At 40.7% G+C, this 27,531-nt stretch overlaps 1 protein-coding gene across 4 annotated transcripts in view; it reads right to left on the bottom strand.

Moving 5' to 3' along the window:
* The window catches only part of LOC130909246 (gastrula zinc finger protein XlCGF17.1-like), a 56,646-nt gene extending 31,427 nt beyond the window's left edge, over positions 1-25,219 (bottom strand). Inside the window, exons 1-5 of one of the 4 annotated variants that reach the window (XM_057825475.1) lie at positions 24,924-25,219; positions 22,775-23,051; positions 17,854-19,116; positions 17,260-17,488; positions 1,936-2,040 (exon numbers count right to left, since the gene is read on the bottom strand). In XM_057825475.1, coding sequence (XP_057681458.1) covers positions 1,936-2,040; positions 17,260-17,410 — 256 coding nt within the window. In that variant the 5' untranslated portion in view covers positions 17,411-17,488; positions 17,854-19,116; positions 22,775-23,051; positions 24,924-25,219. Of the gene's footprint in view, positions 1-1,935; positions 2,041-2,318; positions 4,028-17,259; positions 17,489-17,853; positions 19,117-22,774; positions 23,052-24,918 lie in introns of those variants that run through there. The other 3 variants (XM_057825477.1, XM_057825479.1, XM_057825476.1) reach the window with 3 other exon arrangements.
* Positions 25,220-27,531: the final 2,312 nt, after the last annotated feature.

Genomic DNA, 27,531 nt, shown 5'->3' with positions numbered 1-27,531 from the left:
TTTGAAGATGGAAATTTTGTTTCATTTACTCAACTGACCGAGAAATATAACCTGCCCAAAACGCATTTTTTTCGTTACCTGCAAGTCAGGCATTATGTGCGCTCGAATGTGCCCGAATTCCCTTTAGCACCCAGTATTAATCCTACTGACCGCTTTCTTTCCTTTGATCCAGTCCCCAAAGGGGCGCTGTCAAAGCTGTATAATTATATTTCATTGTCAATGGGATCAGCAACTGATAAGATAAGGGCAGCTTGGGAACAGGACGTGGGGCACCTCCCTGATAAACTGTGGGACTCCATACTCTCATCAATACATAAGTCATCAATCTGTGCTAGGCACTGCCTCCTCCAGTTTAAAATAGTGCACAGAGCTCATATATCAAAAGCTAAGCTGTCCAGTTTTTACCCGAGCATATCCTCCACCTGCGATAAATGCAAATTAGGGGATGCTACTTTGATTCATATGTATTGGCTGTGCCCCAAATTGCAGAAATTCTGGCACGACGTTTTCCAAACTCTGTCCACGGTACTAAACAAGAATATTGGCATCAACCCTATCCTCGCGCTGTTTGGTATTCTTGGTGAAGATAATGGTCACTTGTCTACTACAGAACACTGTTTGGTCAGTTTTGCCCTGCTCTTAGCTAGACGTGCAATTTTTTCTAAGATGGAAGGGGACTGCCCTTCCCACGCTTGACCAGTGGCTTCGAGATCTAATGTCCTGTCTCAAATTAGAAATGTTGCGCCTCTCTATGAATAAGTCAAGGGGAAAGTTTCATAAGACGTGGGACCCTTTTTTGGCTTATTTCCACAACACTCAAACAAAGCCCTGAGAAAAACATATACAGTATGAATATAAATACGACAGCCTTGACTCTGTGATGCACTGCTAATACCTCATCATTTTTATATATGGTTTGCCTATATAATATAACCATTTAGGACGGTTGAGGTTGTGGGTGGTTGGCTGTTTTGTGGGTTTTTTTTTGTTTTTTCTTTTTAGTCCTCTGTTCACTTTTATGATTATTTTGTAATCTTTCATTTGTCTATGTACATTAAAAAATTGAATAAAACATATCTGAAAAATTAAATAAATTAACCTCTTCTAATTTCCTTTGTCTAACTGCATACTTGCCTCAACTCAAGCCTTTTGGGACATATTTGAATACCTTTGTACATAACATATTTGCCTGTAGAGAGGAGTTTATTACAGCCATAGTTAAACTGCCTGTAGAGAGGAGTTTATTACAGCCAAAGTTAAAATTGATAATATAATATTAAAGTACATAGGAAACTGGGAAGATATTAAAATTCAGATATCGGATCGGAAGTGAAAAAAATGTGGATCGGTCCATCCCTATCCAAGACATCAACTCCGCTGTTGTTCATGGCAGAATACAATGGCAGATCGCCACAACAGCACTGTTGCCATTCCCGACATCTTAACGTGGGAAGCAGGGTTTTCTGCAGTGAGAGCAACCAAGACAAAATTACTGAGCACGCTTCGGGGTTCATTGTGACGGGACCGTCTGTTTGCAGCAAAACAAGCTCCCAGTGATGGTGAGTGGCGAGCATTTTCATGCATTTTGTTTTTGTGTTGTGTCTTATTTTGAAGGTATGTTTAAACGTTAACACAGCGACCATAGTGTAGACAGGATGTTGCTCATGTCATGTTCTGTTTTTGCTGTGACGTTACAAGGACACCGCTAATAAAGTTGCACAGTGGATTTACGTTCACCGTTATCATTATTGAGAAAATACCACAGTTTTTAATGCAGATCTTCTATTCATTTCTTTTTATCAGCTAGATTAGATTCGATTGGGGCGTGAAAATATTATTCTGACATTAGACCGGTCCGTGGTACAGAAAAGGTCGGGGTACACTGCCTTATTTCAGACTCATTCAAAAAAATAAACTGTAAACTTCTGGAATTACCTTTAATGTGTACAAACTCTTGCTGCTCCTCCTTTATGTATGGTGACTCTTCCTCTTTGACGCGAGCAGACTCCTGGCGCTCCGGACAATGATCTTGGCTGACATCTGCGAGACAAAAACAACAAACACACATTGGCCAAAAAAGGGATTATTTCTTTATTTGCAAACTTAACTCATTTACTGTTGGAGAAATATTCCTCCTCGCAGATTTTGTATTTATTCGTGTCTTCTTGTCATCCAAACCAACACAAGGTGTTTGTTTAATAGGAACTATGGGTATAAAGACTTGTAAGCCGCAATTGTTCTCTTGTATGTTGTTATTAGAAACAAAAGATTGCCATTGATTTAAAAATCTATAATATTGAGTACATAATTTGACCTACCTAGGACGCCATGTTGCATGGGATGTTCCCAACATCGCACCTGCATCCAAACCCCGCTCATCAGCAGTCTTTTTAGACACATGCGATCCTAGGCAGGGTTACCGAGATATTGAGCTGCCGGTCGCCATTTGACAATTTGAATTCTCGTCCCCTTCATTGTATTTAGCTAGTCGCGCCCTTGCCAAGGTTTTTTCATTTTTCTGCTGCCCTCGTTTTCGAATCCTCAACCTTGTACAGGTATTTGAGAGTACAGTATTATTTGTTTTCGCCCTACTTTTGTGGCACTTTGCCTCTTACCTCGGTTTACCCAATTTTTTTTTTATTTTTTATTTTTTTTTTATTAAATGATCCCCGTCGACCTGCTGTCACGGACCCTTTTTTGTTCTATCCCTTTTCGGGATGGCGTGTTTTATTGTGTGTGTTTGCACACAATCTCTTTGTCATTGTTGTCTGCTTTGGGGTCCAACCTCACTTCTGTTCATGGACCGTTTTTTGGTTTTCATCTGAGGACTTGAGTTACTGATTGCATCTAATATAGATAAATGATACACATACTATTAATGAAGAAAAAATAACATGGTCCTACTACACCTCAATCTGCAAAATAAGGTGTCTGTTGGGCATAAAATGAAACAAATAGCTAGCAATCAAATTAAGTTTAATACATTGGTGTTCCGTGTCGCTTATCCTTTACTGGGTCTCCACATACATACTACGCACAGAAAGGCATCAAGCAGTCTTGCTGTGAGGTGACACTTCTTCACCATGCTGCCAGTTTTCACTTCATTTTGATTTGAGCATGTTGTACAGCATCACATAAGAAAGTCTTAATAGGCATTTTTACATATTCTTGTCTACAGATCCTCAAAATACATGATTAAACACATATTTAATGTAGTAATCGAGTAATCGACTGAAAATTCTATCGATTAATCGGAAAAAAACAATTTTTTCGGTAAAGAGCTATTATAAATATACATGAGAAAACAATATATTTGATCTAATATTGAACCATTTTCAGTCAATCAATGTCTTTATTTTTGATGTACATTGTTGAAAACAGCCAACAATTGCCTCTCAGATGTGACTAGAATAAAAAAAAAAAAAAGAATAATTCAATGCTTTCAATCAAAAAACTTTTAGATCTTACAAAAAAAAATACATATATATATATATCACATATGTTTCTTACCTAAAAATGCCATTACGCTTGATAACACACATCCCTTAAAAGTTGGGTGTTTTCCCACGTGTTTCAATTGAATTTCCATTTGTGTCAAACTATTTTTAAGTTCTAGTTAAGTTTTAAGTTAGTCTAAACTGTAAGTCCTGATACGATTTTGAGTTTATGCATTGTTCAAAATAAATGTATTGTAACATATCAGGTTGTAATATGGCGGGGATATTTGCATGCGTTCCTGAATGTGTGACGTGCGGGGGTGAGGGGAGGTGCGGGAGAGCGCGAGAGGTGCCTTCCTGTTGTTTTTGTAGTTCTGGCAGGTGCTATTCGTCAGCTACCGCAGACAGCAGTCGTGTGTTGGTTGTTCCACAAGTTCCCAAAAATAATAATTGCAACCTAACGAAGCGGGTGACTCTTTGTCAACGTTGCAGTATGATACCTGCTGTATTGGAGCACATTAGGGACCAGTGCTATTGGTGTTTTATCCAGCACTGACTATTACAGTGCCTTGCAAAAGTATTCGGCCCCCTTGAACATTGCAACCTTTCGCCACATTTCAGGCTTCAAACATAAAGATGTAAAATTTTAATTTTTTGTCAAGAATCAACAACAAGTGGGACACAATCGTGAAGTGGAACAAAATTTATTGGATAATTTAAACTTTTTTAACAAATAAAAAACTGAAAAGTGGGGCGTGCAATATTATTCGGCCCCCTTGCGTTAATACTTTGTAGCGCCACCTTTTGCTCCAATTACAGCTGCAAGTCGCTTGGGGTATGTTTCTATCAGTTTTGCACATCGAGAGACTGACATTCTTGCCCATTCTTCCTTGCAAAACAGCTCGAGCTCAGTGAGGTTGGATGGAGAGTGTTTGTGAATAGCAGTCTTCAGCTCTTTCCACAGATTCTCGATTGGATTCAGGTCTGGACTTTGACTTGGCCATTCTAACACCTGGATACATTTATTTTTGAACCATTCCATTGTAGATTTGGCTTTATGTTTTGGATCATTGTCCTGTTGGAAGATAAATCTCCGTCCCAGTCTCAGGTCTTGTGCAGATACCAACAGTTTTTCTTCCAGAATGTTCCTGTATTTGGCTGCATCCATCTTCCCGTCAATTTTAACCATCTTCCCTGTCCCTGCTAAAGAAAAGCAGGCCCAAACCATGATGCTGCCACCACCATGTTTGACAGTGGGGATGGTGTGTTCAGGGTGATGAGCTGTGTTGCTTTTACGCCAAACATATCGTTTTGCATTGTGGCCAAAAAGTTCAATTTTGGTTTCATCTGATCAGAGCACTTTCTTCCACATGTGTGTCTCCCAGGTGGCTTGTGGCTAACTTTAAACCAGACTTTTTATGGATATCTTTGAGAAATGGCTTTCTTCTTGCCACTCTTCCATAAAGGCCACATTTGTGCAGTGTACGACTGATTGCTGTCCTATGGACAGACTCTCCCACCTCAGCTGTAGATCTCTGCAGTTCATCCAGAGTGATCATGGGCCTCTTGGCTGCATCTCTGATCAGTTTTCTCCTTGTTTGAGAAGAAAGTTTGGAAGGACGGCCGGGTCTTGGTAGATTTGCAGTGGTCTGATGCTCCTTCCATTTCAATATGATGGCTTGCACAGTGCTCCTTGAGATGTTTAAAGCTTGGGAAATCTTTTTGTATCCAAATCCGGCTTTAAACTTCTCCACAACAGTATCTCGGACCTGCCTGGTGTGTTCCTTGGTTTTCATAATGCTCTCTGCACTTTAAACAGAACCCTGAGACTATCACAGAGCAGGTGCATTTATACGGAGACTTGATTACACACAGGTGGATTCTATTTATCATCATCGGTCATTTAGGACAACATTGGATCATTCAGAGATCCTCACTGAACTTCTGGAGTGAGTTTGCTGCACTGAAAGTAAAGGGGCCGAATAATATTGCACGCCCCACTTTTCAGTTTTTTATTTGTTAAAAAAGTTTAAATTATCCAATAAATGTTGTTCCACTTCACAATTGTGTCCCACTTGTTGTTGATTCTTGACAAAAAAATTAAATTTCATATCTTTATGTTTGAAGTCTGAAATGTGGCGAAAGGTTGCAAGATTCAAGGGGGCCGAATACTTTTGCAAGACACTATAAGCTAAAATTGACAGTATTATTGAGTTTTTATTTTACAACCTCATCACTCTACAGCACTATGTTTTGACAGATTAAATAAAGCCTGTATGTTAGACACGTTAGCCACGCATCGCCAGTGGTCATAATTAATAGAAACCTAGCCCTCCGCAGGGCTAACGTTACGTGAGCGAGTGACAGTAACGTTAATCTTATTTATTAGCACTGAGAAGTGTACTGCTTTTAGATGGCGGCTGTTTACCAACACAGCTGACTCTGTCTTTTCACATCTAGTTCAACATACATGTGATATCTATGAGACGCACCAGATGCTACCTGCTACCACCGTAGCATCATGCGGGCTAGTTTTTAGCAACATCGGCGTAGTTTGTAGCGGCTGTCGGCTGCAGTAAGTTTTTTTTTTATTGCTTCTCCCTCTACGCACGTGACATCAGCGCGTTGTCCCGCATTAAAAGTAGTCCGGGCAAAACGTGATGCTTAGAGCTGGCAAAATTAAACGATTCCTCGCGGTGAATAAAATTACTCGGAGTTACTCGAGTATTCGTTTCAGCTCTAATTTAATGTAACGCTCTCAGTAATCGTGAGTATCGAGTAATGCTCTGAACAACTCTGTAGCTGGTCTTACCTGACCGGCAGGACGCTCATCAATCTGGACAGCGCATTTACGTGACAACGATGGCTACCCGGTTCCAATTGGGTAAGGCGGCACTCTATTGGCCGTGGAGGCTGGCCCATAAGACGTCTCAGTAAAAGTATTCTGCATCCGTTTTCGTGTGCTGGGATGCATGGGATATCTACAAAAGTGATCAAACTGCTGTATATTCTAATTATCGGCAATGCACACGACAGCTTTGGATGCTTACTCTCTCAGGTTGACAATGGAATAAGTTTGATCACACAATAGCTTGTAAATCATGAAGATCTGCAAAAACTGGAGTTCTTGACAACACACTCTATCGCTCCTTTATCAGTTGCTGCACATACGTCACCGGCTTTGTCCCACTCTCATCTCAGCAAAATGAACAAGTAAGATGGAAATCTTACTTGTTCATTTTGCTGCTAGTTTTGTGAAACATCAGTGCTGTTCTGTTGATTAATGCTTCGCTTGGGTTCAAAAGGCTGTTTATGCCGCTAAACAGTTCATACTCCAGAGGACCGGCAGTACCTGCAACTACAATACCTTGCCACCCGGAGTGCATTACAACGTCAACAACAATCTTGACCTACCCGTACTACTATTTTTACAGATATATATAAAAACAAAAACACCAAGAGGGGTTCTAATATGAAATTATTATAACTTATACTAACATTTATCTTTTAAGAACTACAAGTCCTCATAAACGAGGTGCCTTTTAAGATCACATTAAATAGGCACTTGCGAAAACCCACCCCCCTAGCTACAAAATGGCGTCCCGGATTTGTGGTTCCAGCCCTGCATAGTGCATACCCTCTTGTGGCACGCCTTGGAACTATCTTCACAAAAACTTTATTGTTTACTCCAAAGGTCAGGGTCTTCTTTTGAAGCTGACTACATGGCGGATGCACCAATGCTAATTTCAAGACGAATGAGGTTAGTTAAGGTCACTTATTAATGATTTGAATAATGGGGAATTTTCAAAGTGATGATGGATGATGTAAAATAAATAGATGTGATGTTGATCTGCAACGTTGTTGTTTATGTCTTATATTACTTGTATATGAAATACTGAATGAAGTTGTTACGATGATGCCTTATAGTGCCAGGCCTAGCCGTATTGCTTAATAGGCATTCTCGCAGTCGGACATCCGGGCATTAATGGCGTCACCAGCCACAATAAAGCGTCGCCATATTGAAATGGGGTCAAAACACGAGTCACAAGCAGTATCTCTGTCGTGCATTGTAGTACAAACGCGTTGAACTTTTGTCTTATTTGCAGCCTTTTTTATCCCGTCGGAATGACTAAAAGTTGCCGTATTGCGGGTTGTAACACAAGGAAGAGTTCGGAGCCGCATTTGAGGTTCTTAATTCTTCCTCGTGAGAGAAAAGGACAAGCAATTGGCTGAAAGCAATCAATCGAGGAACAGTAAAAGAAGACTGTTCTGTGGACCAGGCACATTTACGTTTGCAGCCGACATTTTATTACTGGTGAGTAAACTTTAATCGATTGTTTTTTTTTGCCCCAATTAGCTGCTAGGATTCAATAGACTAGGCAGTGGTTATTATTACCGGAACCGACAACTTGCAAAGCGTTATTTTTCTTTTGCCGTGAACTGCTCTGATCGGTCAATCGGTATATTATTGGCCTGGTGGGAATTGTTTTTTTTTGCCGTGACATGTTCACCGCTAAATAACGCTTGGAGGTGAATTACCGTTTACGGCAGAAATAATCACTCTATATATACTACCAGTTTTCTTAGTTCCACACAGTACATATCCCAAGTAACTGATAAAGGTCAACTTACTGGGTGACTTTATGAGGTAGTTGTAGATGTTTCCGAACTCCACTCCTTTGGATTGTTTATCCAGCTATCAGCAAAATGCTGCTGCTCAATTTTTAACAGATACACCTAGAAGTGAACATATTACCCCCGTGCTATCATCGCTCCACTGGCTTCCAGTCCATTTTAGAATTGATTTTAAACTTTTACTGTTTGTTTTTAATTCTATTAATGGCCAGGCTCATTCTTACTTCTCAGAAATTTTAACCGTCCGTAACTCTGGCAGGAGTCTTTGCTCTACCGGCCAACTTCATTTGCATGTCCCGAGGTCCAAATTCAAACAGTGGGGAGACCGATCTTTTGCGGTTGCTGCACCCAGGTTATGGAATAGTCTTCCCCCTGAAATCCGCACCACTACAAATTTGGGCCTTTTTAAATCTCGTTTAAAGACACACCTTTTTAAACTCGCCTTTCCCCAAGATTAGTTTAGCCTGGTTTTATTTCTTTAGGGTTTTTAATGTTTTCGGATTTTATCTGTTTTATTGTCTTGTTTGCTGTCTGACTTTAATCGTGATGCGTTGTTTCGTTTCTTTTTTTTCTTTTTTTTCTTCCTGATGTCATTGTATAACACTTTCCTGCCTTTTATTTACTATGTGCCATGTTTGTCTTTGTTGTAAAGCACTTTGGGGACCTTTCGGGTTTTGTAAAGGGCTATATAAATAAATTTGGATTTGATTTGATTTGGGACTTTGTATGGGCAGATTTGCAGGCCAATACACGCTAATTTTAAGTTGTATCGCCTCCTCGTGTCTGTCGGCAGTGACTCGTGATCATAATAAGTCATGTTTAAGACGTTTTTATGAAAAAATGATGCAAAACACACCTGAAATATATGAATTTCAAACAACGTTTGTCTACTGATATTTACCTGTGCCTGCCCCTCTCTCAAAATAGCGACACGTTGCTATGTGATAGACGTCATCGTGACATCACGCCGACTGCGAGAATACGCTTTTGAAGTGCATCTTATTCTACTGACCGCTATAATCAATCTAAAGATCTGGTACGAAAATGCACTTAAATGGCACCTAACATATTTCTTTCATAATTTAATGATATTTAGATATACAGGCATGAAAATGGGTCAGGGGTTAAAAAGATGAGAAGGGTGTGGAGGAAATATGTTCCGGTACATTGTACAACCCAAAAAAATATTGAGCTCTGTCGACCCACACTGTGTTTCAGCAGGGCAGTGCAGAGACCGGTGGATGGGCAGGTGCTCGTAGATCAAAAGGGCCACATGAACAAGTACTAAATACACCTTAAAACAACATAACTTCAATTTTAACCAGCTTTAGATAATAATTGGCTGCAACTGTGACATACTTTAATTGGGAGGGGGCAACAGTGAATAGAAATCAACACTGTCATCAACACTTTCTGGCTGTGACTCAGTCAGTCTGCCTCTTTTCTTCCTTCAACCTCTGCATCAAAACTTCCTTCCTCAACTTGTTCATCTGAGAAAAAACCACATCAGATGGTCACTGAGCAACCAACAGCACAGTTTTCTCAAAACTATTATTTCATTATTATCCATACTTAACAACTCTAGCACCTAACATTTAATAAAGCAATGGCATAAAATCTTATAGAAAAATAACATTGTAATTGTGTTTATAATTGTATTTCATACCCGACCATCCTTGCAAACTTATTCTTACTAAGTGTGCTATTCACCCAGCTGATGAGGTATCCACTGCCTTTAGCAGCTTCATCCAACTCTTTTTTTTTTCTTATCCCTCAATCTCCTTTCCTTACAAGGCATATTTATATCATGAAATATAAATCTTTAAAAAAAAAAAAAAAAATCAGACTCCCCGGTGGCTTTTATTTTTAGAGCTTTCTTAAATTCTTTCTCTCTCAATAACTATGGAGCTGGATTTGTGTCTTTATTATTCAATCCAAAAAAAAAAAAGTTGCTTCAATCAAAATATATATTTTTAATCCCCAAAAAGTCACTTCAATTAAAAAAAAAAAAAAATGTTTTTGCTCGCATAAAATAAATTTGAGACAAAAAAAAAAAACATTTGAAAACTATTTTTCTTGATTGAAACAACTTTTTCCATTGAAGTAATGTTTTGCGTTTGGGCCACATTTTGGCTAGGATATTTGTGTCTTTATTATTCTTCAATCAAAAAATAAGTTGCTTCAAAAAAAAAAAAAAAAAGCTGGACACGCTGAGACAGACTGTGGATGACCACGACCAGCGTGTGTCCTCATTGGAACTCGCCGCGGACGACCTGAGCCAGCGAGTTAGCGACCTGGAGGAAAGGTGCGCCGCGCTGACCATCGACAACGCCAAGTTAGAAGCCAAAGTGACTGACTTGGAGGGACGAAGCCGCAGGCAAAACATCCGTATTCTGGGGATCCCTGAGTCCACCGAGAGCGGTCGACCCTCCGAGTTTTTCGCGGACCTGCTGATGGAGGTTTTCGGCTCCGAGACGCTGCCTTCCAAGCCGGACATCAACAGAGCCCACCGAACCCTGGCGGCTAAACCGGCTCCCGGACAGCGGCCGCTACCAGACCAAGGACCTACTCATCAGGGAGTCGCGTCGGAGAGGGATGCTCAACTATCGCGGCCACACGATCCGAGTGGTGGAGGATTACAGTCCCGAGGTGGCCAGCAAGCGCGCGGAATACCGAGACGTCATGGCGGAGCTGTACAAGCGGGGTCTGAAACCCGCGCTGCTATACCCAGCCCGGCTGCGGCTCACGCTGGCCAGGGGAGTCAAGAAATGGATCAGCTCAGTGGAAGAGGCACAGAAGTACATCGACACCCTTCCCAAATCACGTTCATAACTTCATAACACACTTTCAACCTGACTGGATGAGAGGTAACTCTGCCGTAGTTCCAGATGGCCACGAGTACCGAAATGCTGGTTCGTTTACAAATTTGCTGTAATTAGCTACTTTATTACAGCAGCGCGACTGAGCCATGCAGAACACGCTAGGAACGCGCTTATCGTAACTGCTCTATTAAAATAAATAAATAAATTATTTAAAGGGAAAGAAAAAAGGAAAGAAAGAGAAGAGGAAAAAAAAAATAATAATAATAATCTAATCTGTGTGTGTGCGTACGTGCGCCATACATATGTTTTTTTCCTTTGTATGTTTGTAGTCTGAGTGACAGTTATAGTGGAGCCAGCACATTTGAAACTTTAAGACTACTGACATGTCAGTATGCACTGCTTTATACTCAACCCTTTTTTTTTACTGGTCCCGAATTCAATTCAACTCGATTGAATCTAATTTAAATAGAATCTGACAAGTCTTTCAGGACTGATCTTTGTTTCAATGTTGTCTATGGGGATGTTTGACTTTTACTATTATAATGCTCGATACCGGAGGAGCAGCTTAGTTGAGACAGGAAGATTTAGTTAGATGTTTGGGTTTAAGAGCTTGGTGCTTTTCTTTTTGGCAGCTTTCTTGGGAGGGGTGGGGGGGGTGGTCACTGCCAACAGCTGGGGAATCAAATGTACACGTTTATATCTATTTTTCTTTGACCGGCCATTTAGTTAATTTCACACTCTTCACTTTCTCTAAATGCTTGTGGATAGTTGTGTGAATTTTGTCAGTTGGAATGTCAGGGGCTTGAACCACCCAGTGAAGAGGAGAAAGATTTTTTCACATTTAAGACAGCTCAAAGCAGATATTGCTTTTCTGCAAGAAACACACATTCGCACCTCAGACAGCGGGCGTCTCCTGACGGGTTGGGGGGGAGGGGCGTTCCACTCCTCCTTTCAGGCCAAGGCCAGAGGAGTTTCGATCTTAATCTCTCCAAATATTACCTTTGAGCCTCATAATGTGACCTCTGATAAATTTGGCCGATATGTTATTGTGACTGGGAAATTACACAACACAATGGTGGTCCTCGTTAATGTTTATGCCCCCAATGTGGATGAACCAAGCTTTTTTGAGCGCCTATTTTCATTACTCCCAGACCTTAATACATACTCTCTTGTCTTTGGAGGTGATTTGAATTGCTGGCTGGATCCACTCTTAGACCGGTCTTCCATCAACCCCGGCACGCCGAGTAAATCAGCCGTTCTCATTCAGGCCTTCCTCATGCAATATGGTGTTTGCGATGTGTGGCGCTCTTTACATCCCCAGGAAAAAGAATACTCCTTCTTTTCACATGTCCACCATACATATTCACGCATAGACTATTTTTTACTTGACCATGGTCTCCTGCCCCTTATCCGCTCCTGTGATTACCATAGTATTGTCATTTCAGACCACGCGCCTGTTTCCATGGCCATCTCCCTGCCAAATCTCCCCCGGAGGAGCAGACAGTGGCGCTTCAACTCCACTCTTCTGTCAGATGACAAATTTGTGGAGCTCATAAAAAATGAAATAACCTTTTTCTTATCGACTAACATATCCCCCGAGGTCTCTAGTTTGATTGTATGGGATGCCCTTAAGGCCTACCTTAGGGGACAAATTATATCTTACACAGCTCAAATGAAAAGTAAAGGTAACAAAGAGCGTTCGGATCTGGCTCATCAAATTGGGGAAATTGACAAACAGTATGCGCAAACTAAAAATCAAAATCTTTATAAAGAACGATTAGAGCTCCAAACTAAATTTGACCTACTTACTACCCATTCAGTCGAACATTTGCTCCTCAAAAATAAAGCCACATTCTATGCCCACGGAGACAAGGCCGACAAACTGCTTGCAAACCAGCTGAGGGGTTCTTCTGCGAAACAAAACATAACTAAAATTCATACACAAAATAGTGAAATTACCACGGACCACACTCAAATTAATGATGCTTTCAGGGATTTTTATTCAAACCTCTACTCCTCAGAATCTCCACCCGATCCTAATGACATTTGCAACTTTCTAAGCAGTCTCAATGTTCCCAAACTCCAACCAGACCATGGTAAGAGACTGGATGAGCCTATTACACAGGATGAAATAGCCTCAGCTATTTTTTCAATGCAGTCAGGCAGCAGTCCAGGCCCCGATTGTTTTCCAGCTGAGTTCTTTAAAAAGTTTTCTTTACTTTTGACTCCACAACTTTATTCTGTGCTCTGCGAATCATTTAGGCAAGGTTACCTTCCTAAATCATTTTCTGAAGCCAATATTACCCTTATCCCCAAAACAGGCAAAGATCACACGCATTGCGCCTCGTATAGGCCCATCTCTCTTATTAACACTGATGCAAAAATTCTAGCTAAAGTTCACGCTCGCAGACTAGAAACCATCCTTCCAGCTATCATATCTGAGGACCAAACCGGTTTTATAAAAGGTAGGCACTCGTTCTTTAATGTACGCCGACTATTAAACATTATCTATTCTACTCCTGATGACATCCCTGAGTGTATAGTTTCCATTGATGCTGAAAAAGCATTCGATCGTGTGGAGTGGGTCTACCTGTGGGCAGTGCTGGAGAAATTTGGTTTTGGGCCAAATTTCATGGTGTGGATTAAATTGCTTTTCTCTCATCCTACAGCCTCTATCCGAACCAACTCCCAGCTGTCTAATCCTTTCAGACTGCATCGTGGTACTCGCCAGGGGTGTCCACTCAGCCCCATGCTATTCGACTAGGTTATCGGACCTCTTGCAATCGCCATCCGTAGCCGGGATGACATCACGGGTATATGGAGAGGCGGCATTGAACATAAGGCCTCGATTTATGCGGACGACCTTATGCTCCTTGTCTCAAACCCGATTACTTCTCTCCATTCGGCTCTATCACTACTTAACCCTTTAAGGTCTGGGCCTATTTTGTCTGATTTTGCATGCCTTTGAAGTTGCCTTTATATTTCAAAGAAAGAATGGTTTACGATGGCCTGGTTTGGTCCCTTTTTTTGTGACACCTTGAACTTCATGTCCAAACTGTTGTTTCCTTCACTGACCAATTATAAATCATCATTTTTGGCCCAAAAAGGCAAAAAATTCCAAAATCGTTTTGTGAACATTTTTAATATTGATGTCCAATTGACAACCAAACATGCGTAACGAACCGTTTTGAAACTTTATAATATTTATTCAACATGTTAGGATGAACATTCAACCAAAAAAATTTAGAATAAATAGTCTTATATTTGACAATTCAACATAAACAACAGGTATAGCCATAGGCGTTTTTTGCTTTTATACATGCTCTAGTCAAAACAGGTTATAACCTGTTTACAGCAGACCAAACAGTGAAGAACAGTGAAAAAATATATACCATCTAACACAAAAAGTGTTTAGAGGCCATCTCTTTATGAGTTTAGGTATTGCGGCCCATCACCTGATGAAAACTATGTACACACAATCAGGGCTGGACTGGGACAAAAAATCAGCCCGGGCATTTTGAGCTGAGACCGGCCCACCACGTATTGATGGAAAGACAATTAAGCCTATGAATGAAAACAAACTTTCTTGTGACAATGCTTTCACGCTGTCTTGTTGGTGTATATATACTTAAACATAAACTTAAACCATCCTTCCAGTTCCAATATTCTATACAGTACTTAGCGGATATCAAAAGGCTGCATGGTCTAGTTAACCTCCTGAACAATGTACAACGTATGATGGGATCCTGAAATTAGGACAGGGATTAATACGGAATAGAGGTGAGACATGATCATTGATGAATATATTAAAATGAATAAATGACAGATTTAATGATTTTTTCATAGACTATTTATTTACTGCATCAATAAAAGTGCAAATAAATATATCCACAGAATAGGCCCTCAAACATGGAGACCTTTAAAAAGTGAAAGGAGACAGAGGAAGATAAGTGATAAAGAATAACACTTTATGGACTTGTATGATCACAGTACTGGTTTCTAGAAAAAATCTGGAAAAATAGTTGCATCATATACTCCATATAGTACTTACTTAGGGCAAACTCCTGAACAAACAATGAACAAAGTATGATGGGATCCTGAAAAATAGGGCACAGAGTTGAGATGAATATTAAAATGTGTAAATTACAGACTGTAACTATAAAAACACAGAGCACAGACCTGTTTGTATGTCTGTACCCTCATCTGTTACCTCACTGTCAAAAAAATGTGATAAGCCCCTATTTTTCTCATGTACTGGATAACAGTACCCAGAATATTGGCAGAATTCAAATCATAATGTGTCATTTCATAGCAACTACCATGGCCATGTCCTGTATTTTTTTATTATTTTTTTTACAAGCAATCTGGGCAATTTTCTTGGAGTTGCATACACATATGCTGAAAATCGCCCTATCCTGCAATGATAAAGAATCCTTCAAAAAAAATCCTGGATCAAGACAGTGATCCGGATCACCTCTAAATCTAAATTGAATCATCTCTTCCTTGTCCCAGAGTGGATATTTCCTGAAAATTTCATTAAGATCCGTCCATAACTTTTTGAATTGTACCGTACACAAACAAACCAACTTAGCAGAAGTAATTAAGTGATATTTTCACAGACTAATGTACTTACCATATCAATAAACAGTAACCTTGAACCTCCACTGCAGCAACACTTTGCACAGCAACACGCCAAATGCTTCCTCAAACATGGGAACCTTCAAAGTGAAAGGAGACAGAGGTGAAAAAGAATGTCACCTGATGGACTTGCTCTGATGATCACAGTGCTGTATTATTTTTACTCAGTTGAAACATGTATTCTATACAGTACTTACTTAGAGGAATCCAAAAGTCTGCATGGTCAAGTGAACCTCCTGAAAAAACATAGAACATGATGGGATCCTGAAAAAAGGACAGAGAGGAACAGAGATGAGATGAATATCAAAATGTGACTACGGCAGCCTTCCAAATGGAGTGATCGACTTATCATAAATATGGTTTAACTTTGCCAATTGAGACCACTCATAAACTGTCATATAGTTGAGATTTCGCACTTTTGACAGAAGTTTGAATGGAAACTACCAGGCTAGATCTTGCCTGTGTTGTCTTACAAAAAAAAGTTATGTGCTCGGACGCGCCGGCGCGTCCGCTCGACCTTATAAAGTTTTTAACTACCTAACAAATAGAGATAATACTTAACTAAATTAATAAAATAAAGTTACTTAAGCACTAACATAATTACAACTAGAATAGCATCATAGAAACCGTCCAGCATTAGAGAAACCCCATCGTGTTAGTTTGCATGCACAGCTAGCTACATTGCTTAACGGCCTAATTATAACTACTGGCGGTGTTAAGAGTTAGCGAGCGCAATGAAAATAAACTACACCCACGCTTAATTCATATCTGAACCAGATAGACTGCAGTTCAACACTTCTTACCTGAAGTCCAGATTCCCCTCCACTCGGACCGCCGGCGGCCGCGGGTCTCTCCTCCTGCCTCCCCTTCCCCTCATCCACCTGACGGCCACCCCCGCCATCGTAACCTGCGGTTGCTGCTGTCGCTGAAGAGGAAGCTCCGCCACCGGCAAACATCTGTTATTTTAACACATTTAGCGGCATCCGCATGAAGGGCTTGTCTCTTTCTATCTCTAATTTTTTCCGCGCCTCCTTTCCTTTTCTTGTAGTTATCCATTTTGTTTATCTCCTCTCTCTCTATGTCTGATTAATGTATATCTGATACATCTGATCAAGAGGGAGGGGGCATCGGCCCTCGTTTGTAATTGGTCCAGCCCATAACCAATCTTGACTGATGGGCCGATCTACCAGTTTTGTGTACCAATGTGATTAATGCTGTTAGGTAAAAAAAAAAAAAAAAAAAATTCAGGACCGGCCCAAAATCGCCATCGGCCCACCGGGCAAATGCCCGGTATGCCCGATGGCCAGTCCAGCAGTGCACACAATCAAGCTTCTTGAACACACATTTATATACACAAATTGAGAAGACTGATTGTGGGGGGAAAAAATATATATATAGCATTGGAAAAAAAAGTATTTTCAAAAATATTTACAATAAACAAGTTAAATTTTTTTCAGGCATGCCACTCCGAAAAGCTGTTTCGTCCTGGAATTCCTTGCCTTCCAATAATCTTGCACAGTTGGAAGTGAAACCAAAGACATGTACAAGAGGAGTCCAATAAATTTTTCAAGCTCCTCCACTGTAGTGTCTGTCCACACAAACTTTTTCCCAATCTCTTTTCGGACTCTGCCATACTGGTTTGTGTGTTTGCACATATTCATCATTGTCGATGAGGTGAAGAACAGGTCAAAAAGTTCTTTTGGGGTGTATGCATGGTCACGATTCACCTGAGGTCCTGGTGGTCTCCGGGGTGTGAACCGGCTGCACTGTGGGGCAGTGTCTGTGTCTTGCTCTGTGCTCCATGGCACAGGTGCAGGCTGAGCCAGTGGTGATCGGCTTCTGCCGCGCTGACTTCTCCAGCCTCTCCTCCGCTAACATCTCATCGCTCTTCCGTGATGACCCCTTCTCCCTCGTCCTCTTTCCATTCGGGCAGTGAATGTAGATTTTTCATTGTCACTATAAATGTACATGAAAAAAAGTCAGTATTTATGAAAATAATAAAGTATAAAATAAAAATATATACAGCAATAAATAATAATGGAAATCTATATGTATGACAATAGAAAGAATACCATAGCAATAGCATAGCTGATGAATATGTGCTACATCCCTAATCTTCATATAGAAAAAAGAACACAAATTATAAATTCCTGCCTGGGATACACACAGAGCACGTACGACTTTGATCTGATATGCACATTTTATTATTATATACACAAACACACACTTATACATCAAAATTAACTTTGTCTTGCAATATCAAAAGAAACTTTCAAAAGAAACTTTTTCAGCATTAAAAAAAAAAAAGTGAGTTGGCTTACCTCTGCTCGTCGATGGCGTCACCCACGTGTTCAAATCCATCACTATCTTCACTCGAGGACTCTTCCGAAGAAGACGATGATGACGAATTTAGACCATCCTCTTCCTCAAGTTGATCAAAAAGCACAGTTGCTTGCGCTAAATTTAGTTTTCCGTTCATTCTCAAAGTCACACCAAGTCGCTGCTTGATCCAAACGGCCGTCGCTCGCCACCTCGCTGCTTCAGAACACTCCTCCCTCTCGTTCGGTGGAACCTCGCACGGCAGTTTTATTTATTAAAAAAAAACGCATTTTGTGCTTCCACTGTGACTTCAAAAGGGTTCGTTTGATTTGTGTTTTTTTCATGGAGCTTCCGTTTTGAAAAAGGACAAGAAATGATGGAAATATAGACATAAACAAATGATCCATGCAGCGTTTTAATGTTTTTTTGAGAGGATAATAAAACTATCAAACTTAAATGACAATATCTCACGTTTTAGTTGGTCGATTGACTTCAAATAATAACGAGAGTAAACCGCAACTTCCGCACTTTAAAACGAGACCAACCAACGCCATGTGGGTGACGTAATTAAAACGTGAGGGCGCTTCAAAGACTACGTGCGCTGAGGACGCGCCGGCGCGTCCTTCGACTCTCAAGGGTTAATAACTTCAGTCAACTATCTGGGTATAAAATTAACTTTGAAAAAAGTGAGCTGTTTCCAATTGGCAATATTATGTCTGCTTCAGACTTTACCAACTTTCAACACCATTTACCATTTAAAATTGAAACTCACAAAGTTTCTTATTTAGGCATCACGATGACCCAGAAGCACAAAGACCTTTTTAAAGAGAACTTTTTAAACCTAATAACTCAAACCAAACAAACACTCACACAATGGTCACCACTCTCCATGTCTCTCATTGGGCGAATAAATTCCATTAAAATGACAATTTTACCAAAATTCTTGTACTTATTTCAGGCGCTACCAATTTTTATTCCCAAAACCTTTTTCGATCATCTTGACTCGATTATCTCATCTTATATTTGGAAAGGAAAAAGGGCTCGTCTTAATAAAACCCACTTACAAAAGACGAGGGCTGCCGGTGGCTTGGCTTTGCCTAATTTCCGTTTTTATTATTGGGCGGCCAACCTGCGGTGTCGTACATTCTGGTCTCACTTTCATTGTCGTCCAGATCCTCCTGACTGGGTGGCAATGGAGTTGAGATCAGAGGATGATGTATCCTTGGCTGCATTGATTGGCTCCTCTCTTCCACTCTCAACCAGATCTTTAAAGAACCCAGTGGTTAAACACTCAGTGAGGATCTGGTCTCAGTTCCGAAAATTTTTCATTTTACATGACTTCTCACCATCAAGCCCAATACTACATAATCATTTTTTCAAACCTTCACTCAATGACCCCGCCTTCAAAGAGTGGAGTCAGAGGGGAATAGAACACTTCAGAGATTTATTTATTGATGATAATTTGGAATCATTTCAACAATTAAGTAACAAGTTTGCACTTCCACAGTCAAATTTCTTCCGTTATCTGCAAATTCGACATTTTATACTTTGTAATCTGCCCGCCACGCTAAACTCCGACAGGACTATTGTTGACATGGTTCTTTCCTCAAAACCAAACCAGAAGAGGCCTATCTCTGTTTTACAGCACGATGTTGGCTCTGAAGTCTGCATCTATGGATAGAGTCAGAGCGGAATGGGAGGAGGACCTTGGTACCCCCTTCTCTGAGGAAACATGGTTATCTATCTTAAAACGAGTCAATTCCTCATCTCTGTGCGCTCGCCATAATCTAATCCAATTCAAAGTGGTCCACAGAGTTCACATCTCCAAAACCAAACTGGCCACTTTTTACCCTGACATCAGCCCACTCTGTTCCAAATGCAACATCTCAGATGGCTCACTCTTTCATATGTTTTGGACTTGTACTAAACTCAGCAAATTCTGGACAGAGGTTTTTCATTCCCTCTCACAGATCTTAACAGTGAGGGTGGAAGCGAACCCTCTTATTGGTTTATTCGGAGTTACAGAGGACTCTTGACTGTCTTCTGATCAGCGCCGCACTCTAGCCTTTGCCTCCCTCCTGGCCCGTAGGTCTGTCCTCCTCAGGTGGGTGGACCCCCTCACTCCCACACACACCGAATGGCTGATGGCCTTAATGACATGTTTGAAAATTGAAAATACTCTCTCTATTATTCTAATGGGAGATTCCTACGTGCCTGGGGACCTTTTTTAAACATGTGTTAGTCCTCTTAAGCCCTTGGCATTCCATAATCTGACATATCTTAATTGTATTGATTCTTACTATCCAAAACAATTACTAAAACTCAATGTGCAATGGTCATGAAACTCACTGGCAGTGAAAGGGATTAATTTCATGGTTTATTTTTGGTTTATTTCGGTTATTATTATTATTTTTTTTTTCTTCTTCCTATTTTTATTATCATTACTTCTCTATTGTATGTGTGTTGGATGTCAGTCCCATTTCTCATCCCACTTTGTGTTTTTTTTTCTAACTGGAAACCAACGCACTACTATTGTGAAAAATAAAGAGATTTTGATTTAAAAAAAAAAAAAACCTCAAATTAAAAAACTTAAATCATAGAAAAAGTTTGCACATGTGTCAATCATCGTTTAACAAAGTGAGCACCCTCAGAGGGTTTGAGTAGACTCACTATGAAGCATTTAATAAAGCCAAGCATTTTCTTACTACTTTATTGTTGTTTAAAAATAATTCGGTGGGGCAGTAACATGTTTAAAATATCATAATTCTTACATTTTGAAGTGCTTAAAAACCATTTATAAATGATACTTTGGGGGGAATACAGTGAAAAAACGTCTTATATATGTATCTTTTTTCCTAATGTAAAATCTGAATAAATACATTGAACACGCACAAAAAAATTGAGGGGGGGGGGGCGCTACTTCACGGTTTTCACTTATTGCGGCGGGTTCTGGTCCCCATTAACCGCGAAAAACGAGGGATCACTGTATTTCTGAAAAGCTTTAAGAAGCAAAAATCATTCCCACCACTCGTTGGGCCGGTGTTGTTCCGACACCGGCCGTCAGCTCAAGTCCCAGCCGAAAATAACGCGTCTCAGGCGGACAACGGGAGCGATGCGAGGCGCCCCCCTCCATCCGAGATTATGTCGCTTAATTTGGCTCAACAGTGCGTTTCTTCGTTTATATTACCGCTAAATACACAAGCTTGACGCCAATTTAACGGGAGCTATTTTTTCTCGGGAGATTTGGCTAGCTCTGGCAGTGTTCAACGCAAGCTGCAACGAATGGCAGTAACTTTATTATATCGCAAAATATGAAAACGATTGAAACCATTACTCACCAAATTCAATCAACTGGCAAATACAGGCAAGTGTGTATGCTGCGCTGTGGTCTGCTCCGTGGTGGATAAGGCCTGCTTTTTGTTTTCGCAGCTTTTAAACAAACCAAAGGCTCTCCAAGCACTCCAATGTACACGTAAAGAGTGCGCGCGATTGGAATAATGGAACGCAGTTTGGGCCGATGATTGGTTCTCGTCAGCAAAGCATCTAGAAGGATTTGCTGACTGTCCAAGTGACATTTTTTTAAAGGACCGATTTCTGAATTCCTCAGTTTATGTATTAAGTTAATCACATGATGATGATAATAATAATAATTAATTAAATAAAATCTCCAGACCCCCCCCCCCCTTCCAAAAAGAATTTCTCCTCGGATCTACGCAATTTACGTAGGTCACGCTTTTTGACTTCAAAACGGCGAATTTCGCCGAAAGGTGAGAGATTTTCATGCCTGAGATATAACTTAAAATATGGGTATTAATGAGCAGGAAATCGGCATGTTCCTTATTGTTGTCAGAAGCAGAATATTTGTATCAAGTGTATATATTTTTTTAAAGTAGGTCATTGTAAGGTCACAGGTTAAGTAATATGCCGTTATTTTCAGGAATACAATGGGGTTTATCACTGTGTCAACGGGCCAATTATTAGTGCACTTTTTCCCCCTATAATTTTTTGGGTGCATGGAATTTTTCAGTGAAATAAAATGAGTCATCCTTGTGACAGTAAGCCTTGTAGGATTCAAGCAAAAATGAAAAAGATGACTTGTAAAAAAAAAAAAAAAATCCAAGTGTCTACATTAAAACCATTATAACAAAATCAAAAAGAATAAAAAAGAATGCCTAGAAAGCACGTCATATAATGTTATTAAAGTGCCTGTGACACGAAAAAGCATGTTTATTTTATAATACACTCGGTATTTTATGCTCCTGAATGAAAGTGACCGCTTGGATGTGTGTGGAAGCGATCGCTGTATTTATTTAGTTTTTTTAATCCCGCGCCATGAAAATGATTGACTTCTGGCAACAGTCTCGAGTTGAGAAAGAGGGTGCTGTGACGTGTACAGAGGAAGGAGTCCTCTTCACTATACAGCCATACTGGTTTATGAGAAGGACTAAGGATTCAGCTGATTTTGCGGATTAATACGTTTATTGTTCGCATCACGTCAGCCAAACGGCAGCAGAAAAATCTTGCTGTAGGAGGGAGAGGCGTGTGCTCCTTTTTGGGGTTTCAAAAGGTTCCCATTAACCGGTGGATATTGGCCAAAGAAGCCCTACTACTGTGGGACCATGGGACTTACGATGAAGTGAGTAAACATCGTGTTTTGTATTTTGTCAAATACTGGGATCATTTTAATATGTAGGTGGCTTGCATTTTGTGACATGCTCCTTGTCCCCTCGGCCGACGACTGGCGGCTTGTCGCACACCCCCCCGCCGGGAGAGCACTACTAGTATACTCGGCTTATTCCCCTCTTCAAGTGCCATGTGTTCTGTCAAATTTTCCGACCGATCAGAAATTGCAACTTTGACTTAAAAATAGCAGCGAATACAGTGCTTACAAAGTAAACTTTCTTTAAATAAAGGACTGCTCACGTTTGATTGGACTGGCATGTAAATGTTCAGCGGTCATTGTCCAGCTGCTTCGTCGGCGAGCTCCTCTGTCCGTATTAGCACGGGAACGAGCTGTAAATTGCTCTCCGCCGGGCGGTTTGCCGATCACCTTAGACAATCGACAACCCAGTCCTCATGTGAAACGATCTGGGCTAGTTAAGTGTGATTTTCCGCTTCAAAGACTTTGAAACATCACTCTGTTTGGGTTAGCGTGTTGGCTAGCTGTCATGCCTCTTGGTTTGTTTACATTCTCCGAAGCCTGGGAAGGGAGATGACATAAACCCGATTTAGGTGGCATAAAATATCGTTCGGGAGGTGCGACAGTAAAGGTGAATTCAACAGTTTTGACCATTATGGAGTAATTTTGCCATGTCGTCTTGAATAAAAGCATTTTTATTATTTCATATTCCATTTAGCACAAGACTGTTATTTGTCATGACCATGCCATTTATTTAGCAATTGGGGAAAAATACTTGGATAAAAAATAATAGCTTGTAAAAATATTGGAGTAGAGACTGAAACAATGACATTTTGCGGCTCTCTTCGTCACGTTTTCCTCGTTCTGAATAATTCCCCCTCGACGGGCTGACTGCTCCTTCTCAAGCCATTTATTTAGCTATTGGGGAAAATACTTGGATAAAAAGAATATCCTGTAAAAATATTGGAGTAGAGAGAATGAAACAATGACATTTTACAGCTCTCTTCATTGTGTTTTCATCGTTGTGAATAATTCCCACTCAATGGGCTGCATACTAAATCAGATGAAATCGTGACTCCGCTGACATCATTCACCAGTGGGGGACGCTATAGACCCTACCCACGTGACGTCACAACTCCTTCCTCCTGACTGGTGCCGCCCAATTGTCCGTCAACACATCATGTTTCCCTGTTACGGCTACGTACATTCCTCCTATTTACGACGTGTTTTTCTGCTCGTTAACATTAATAATCAAAATGGTGAAGGCGTGTGTGGCGGTCGGTTGCAATAACAGAGAAGATAGACGGAGAAGACGGGAGACTTGAAGTTCTACCGGATTCCGAGAGACCCGGAGAGAAGAGAGCGAGATGGGCTGCTGCAATTCGACAAGAAAACTGGGCTCCAAACGATTACCACAGATTATGTAGTAGTCATTTTATATCTGGTAAGATGCATTTAATATATATTTAGAGGGTTTTGGGCTGACAACCACAATTAAGATCATTGCTAGGCTAATCGCCGACAACATACACGTATGTATGTAGTGAGAGTGCTATCGCTAAACCATATAAACATTAAAAGCCCTAACTCCATTGACAAACGACATGAAATACATTAGACTTGACAGTGGATGTTAGCAATAACAAAAGATTTTGAATTCAAAATTTCGTAACTCACCTTTCCAAGCACAAGATAGATTCCTGCCGAATTTTCGTGGACGAGGACCTGTTTCACCCAACCAGCAACAAAGTATTTATAAGCCTCCAAGCTCTTAAAGTTTTTCAAACTTTCGTGAGAATAGGCTGCTTTTGTGTGGACAAGATAGTTGTACATATCAGGGTAGCTAGCAGAGGTCAGGCAAATACGGCGGAGACAGCGGGTCGAAAAACATCGATTTAGGCATCAAATATGGATCTGGCGAATGGATAAACTGAAGCTTTTCCACATAACGCCTTTTATGCAACGCATCAAGTGAGTTTACGGCATCCGAAAGCACCGGGTCTTCCATGAAATGCATTATAAATTGCTCGATCAATTGAGACCATTGATAATACAGACACAAAATGACGGACAAGGGGGCGGAACCATACAGCGAGCACGTGATTTTGTGACGTCGGTGGGTAGGGTCTATAATGGTAGGCGTGGCTAACCGGCAAGTTAAGATTAAAAGACTAATTTCTCGTCATCTGCGCTTTGCTAAATTGTTGTATATAGTCGAATCGTCTCAAAACATTATTCTAATTCACATAATAATCCTATTTAAGACTTTTTTCTCGTGTCGTGCGCACTTTAATATCATGTTAAATTAGGGCAGCAGAGGAACAGCTTTTACGTTTTGAAATGAACAACGAAAATACGCCAGACTTGAAAACAAAAACACAACAAACATTCGCATTGTAATGTAATTTCGAATCAAAAGTCAACTCGCCTGACATTTTGGGGTTTCAGGAAGGGCAGGTCGCAAGATGAACGTTTGCTTGCTCGGCAATCCCTTTCTTCTTCTTCTCTTTGTTAGCGGCTGGGCTAGGCTAGGCTATAATAAGTAGGCTGCGAAGTTTTTTTAACGCGCACCGAAACGACTCAAAGCGGAACCGAGATGAAACGAGTAAATATTAGTGATGACCTAAACCTCAAATGGGTTGCATTGAAGCTGAGTGTCTCCATACACGTCTGATACCGGAGGAGTAACCATGGTGACTCATCCCCTGCAGTTAGCTTTAACTTCCTGGACAAACTTCATCCTGCGCCCCTATTGGATGGCTCTTCGTTTTCTTCTTCTCCTAATAAATTCCAACAGGCAAAACGCATGCAAAAAGCTATGCTGCCTTGCTCTGTCGTATTGTTTGGTGAAGAGGAGAAACATTTAAATCCACCAAAGGCGATTTCAATATCCATGAAGACAATTCCCTTTATTGAGAACTCTGTTTTTTCTAAAACTAAAAGTGCGGAAATCATTTCTCAGCAGAATGTAATACACAGCGTCAATACTGTCAGAAATGACTGTATTATTCAGATATCCCATGTTCTTCGTTTACATCCAAGTATTTTAGCTACTATTTCATTTGCTGTTATTTATTCATGCTCAGAATTATTCAAATATGGATGATACTTTACGTAAATTTAAAATAAATCCTCCATGATAGAGAAGAAAAGGACAAAATATTTATAGTTTCTGAGGTGGAGTAGTTGTCCCCCAACCCAGAGGTGGTGGGTTCGATTCTCTGCCCTGATGAACTCGCCTAAGTATCCTCGAGCAAGATACTGAACCCCACATTGCTCCTGGTGCTGCGTCACCAGTAGGTAGATGCGCTTTGAGCACCTTGAAAGGTGGGAAAGCGCAGTACAAGTATGACACCATTTACTTCCACATTTCTGCTTGCGACTTCAGTTTTCCACTTTCTCCATCCAAAACAACAGTGGAGCTGGAGTAACATTACCCATCAAAATCCCTCAAAAAAAGACAATTTGGATATACCGCATCTGCCATCGTCACGACATAGGAGGACAACATGTTCATGAAGGCAGATGTGGAACCAAGCCCATGCCACCACAAAGACGGGGGGTTTATGTAGCCATGTTCCCGCTGGTGTTATGGAAGGTAAGTTCTAACTATCTGTTGAGAGAAATGTCGGGAAAAATATTTTGTATTCATAAATGTGTCCTCAGTTGATGTTGAAATAATGTTCCTATTGCTTGTTATTATTGACATATTATCTTTTCCCTACAAGATGGCAGGATGGGACTTAGTTGTCTAAAGTGCTACTTTTATTACTTCTTTTTGACTTTGATTACTTTGATTTGTGGGATTGCCTGTGAAGACAGCAATGAGAGAGGATGTATCCGCATGTCGATGGAAATTAAATACGGCGAGTTTTGGCTGAAAAACAACTTATTCTCTGTCAATTTTTCCTACGAATGCAACGTTGAGCTGCAACCACCTCAACAGGTTATGGGCCCAGGAGTCATTCGAAGGTAAAGTCAGTTTCCTCCGTGTAGAAGGTCCCTAAGGACAGCGTGCTCACGGACTGCTGATTAGCGAAAAAGCTAACAAGCAACATGGATCCACGAGGAACGAGTAGGTTGACTCGACTGGCATTTGACGGAGATAAAGCTAAATATGAACTCTGGGAAACTAAAATGTTGGGACATTTTCATCTAATCGGGCTAAAGAAGACAGTGCTGGTAGGACCAACCACTGAAGCCGAGAGAGAAAATGACGAAATGAAAAATGCGGAAGCCAATGCTGAAATGATACAACTTCTTGATGATAAAAGCCTTTCGTTAATAATGAGAGATGCGCCAAATGACGGAAGAAAAGCTCTGAAAATATTAAGAGAATATTATGCTGGAAAGGGAAAACCCAAGATTATAAACTCGTACACCATGCTAACATCTCTTCAGAAGGGAAACAAAGAAAGCATAGTGGACTACATAATAAGAGCTGAGACCGCCATCACAGCATTGCGAAATGCAGGTGAAACAATGGGAGATGGTCTACTTATCACAATGGTCATGAAGGGACTGCCAGAAAGTTACAAGCCATTTACAATTCATGTGGCGCATACCGATGAGAAAATGACATTTGCAGAATTCAAAACCAAACTCAGAATCAAGCGACAGAGTGATGAAGACTCAAGCAAGAGCTTCAAAGCAAACCACAAAAGCAAACGCTCGTGACCGGATCAAAGATGACACAGAGTTGGTGTGCTTCAAATGTGGGATCAAAGACCACCGTGTAAAATCATGTTGACAAAACACATGGTGTAGTCGTTGCAAAACTGACACGCACAAAGACACCACTTGTAGACGCAAGGACAAACCGGACGGAGTGAGAAAAATCGCTGAAGATGGAGATCCTGACTTCGCGTTCAAGGTGAGAGATGAACAGCCCGACACCAGGTGGCAGGATACACACAGCATCCGGGAGCGAGGCCTGATGGTTGACATGGGAGCGACATCTCGTATCATCACTGACGTGACCAAGTTCAAAAGCTTCGAGGAGACGTTCAAACCAGAGAACAACAGCGTCGAGTTGGCAGAT

The sequence above is a fragment of the Corythoichthys intestinalis genome, chromosome 21 (assembly GCF_030265065.1).
Source record: "Corythoichthys intestinalis isolate RoL2023-P3 chromosome 21, ASM3026506v1, whole genome shotgun sequence".
Taxonomy (NCBI): domain Eukaryota; kingdom Metazoa; phylum Chordata; class Actinopteri; order Syngnathiformes; family Syngnathidae; genus Corythoichthys; species Corythoichthys intestinalis.
The sequence above is the reverse complement of the archived record's forward strand: the minus strand, read 5'-3'. Positions and strand labels throughout refer to the sequence as shown.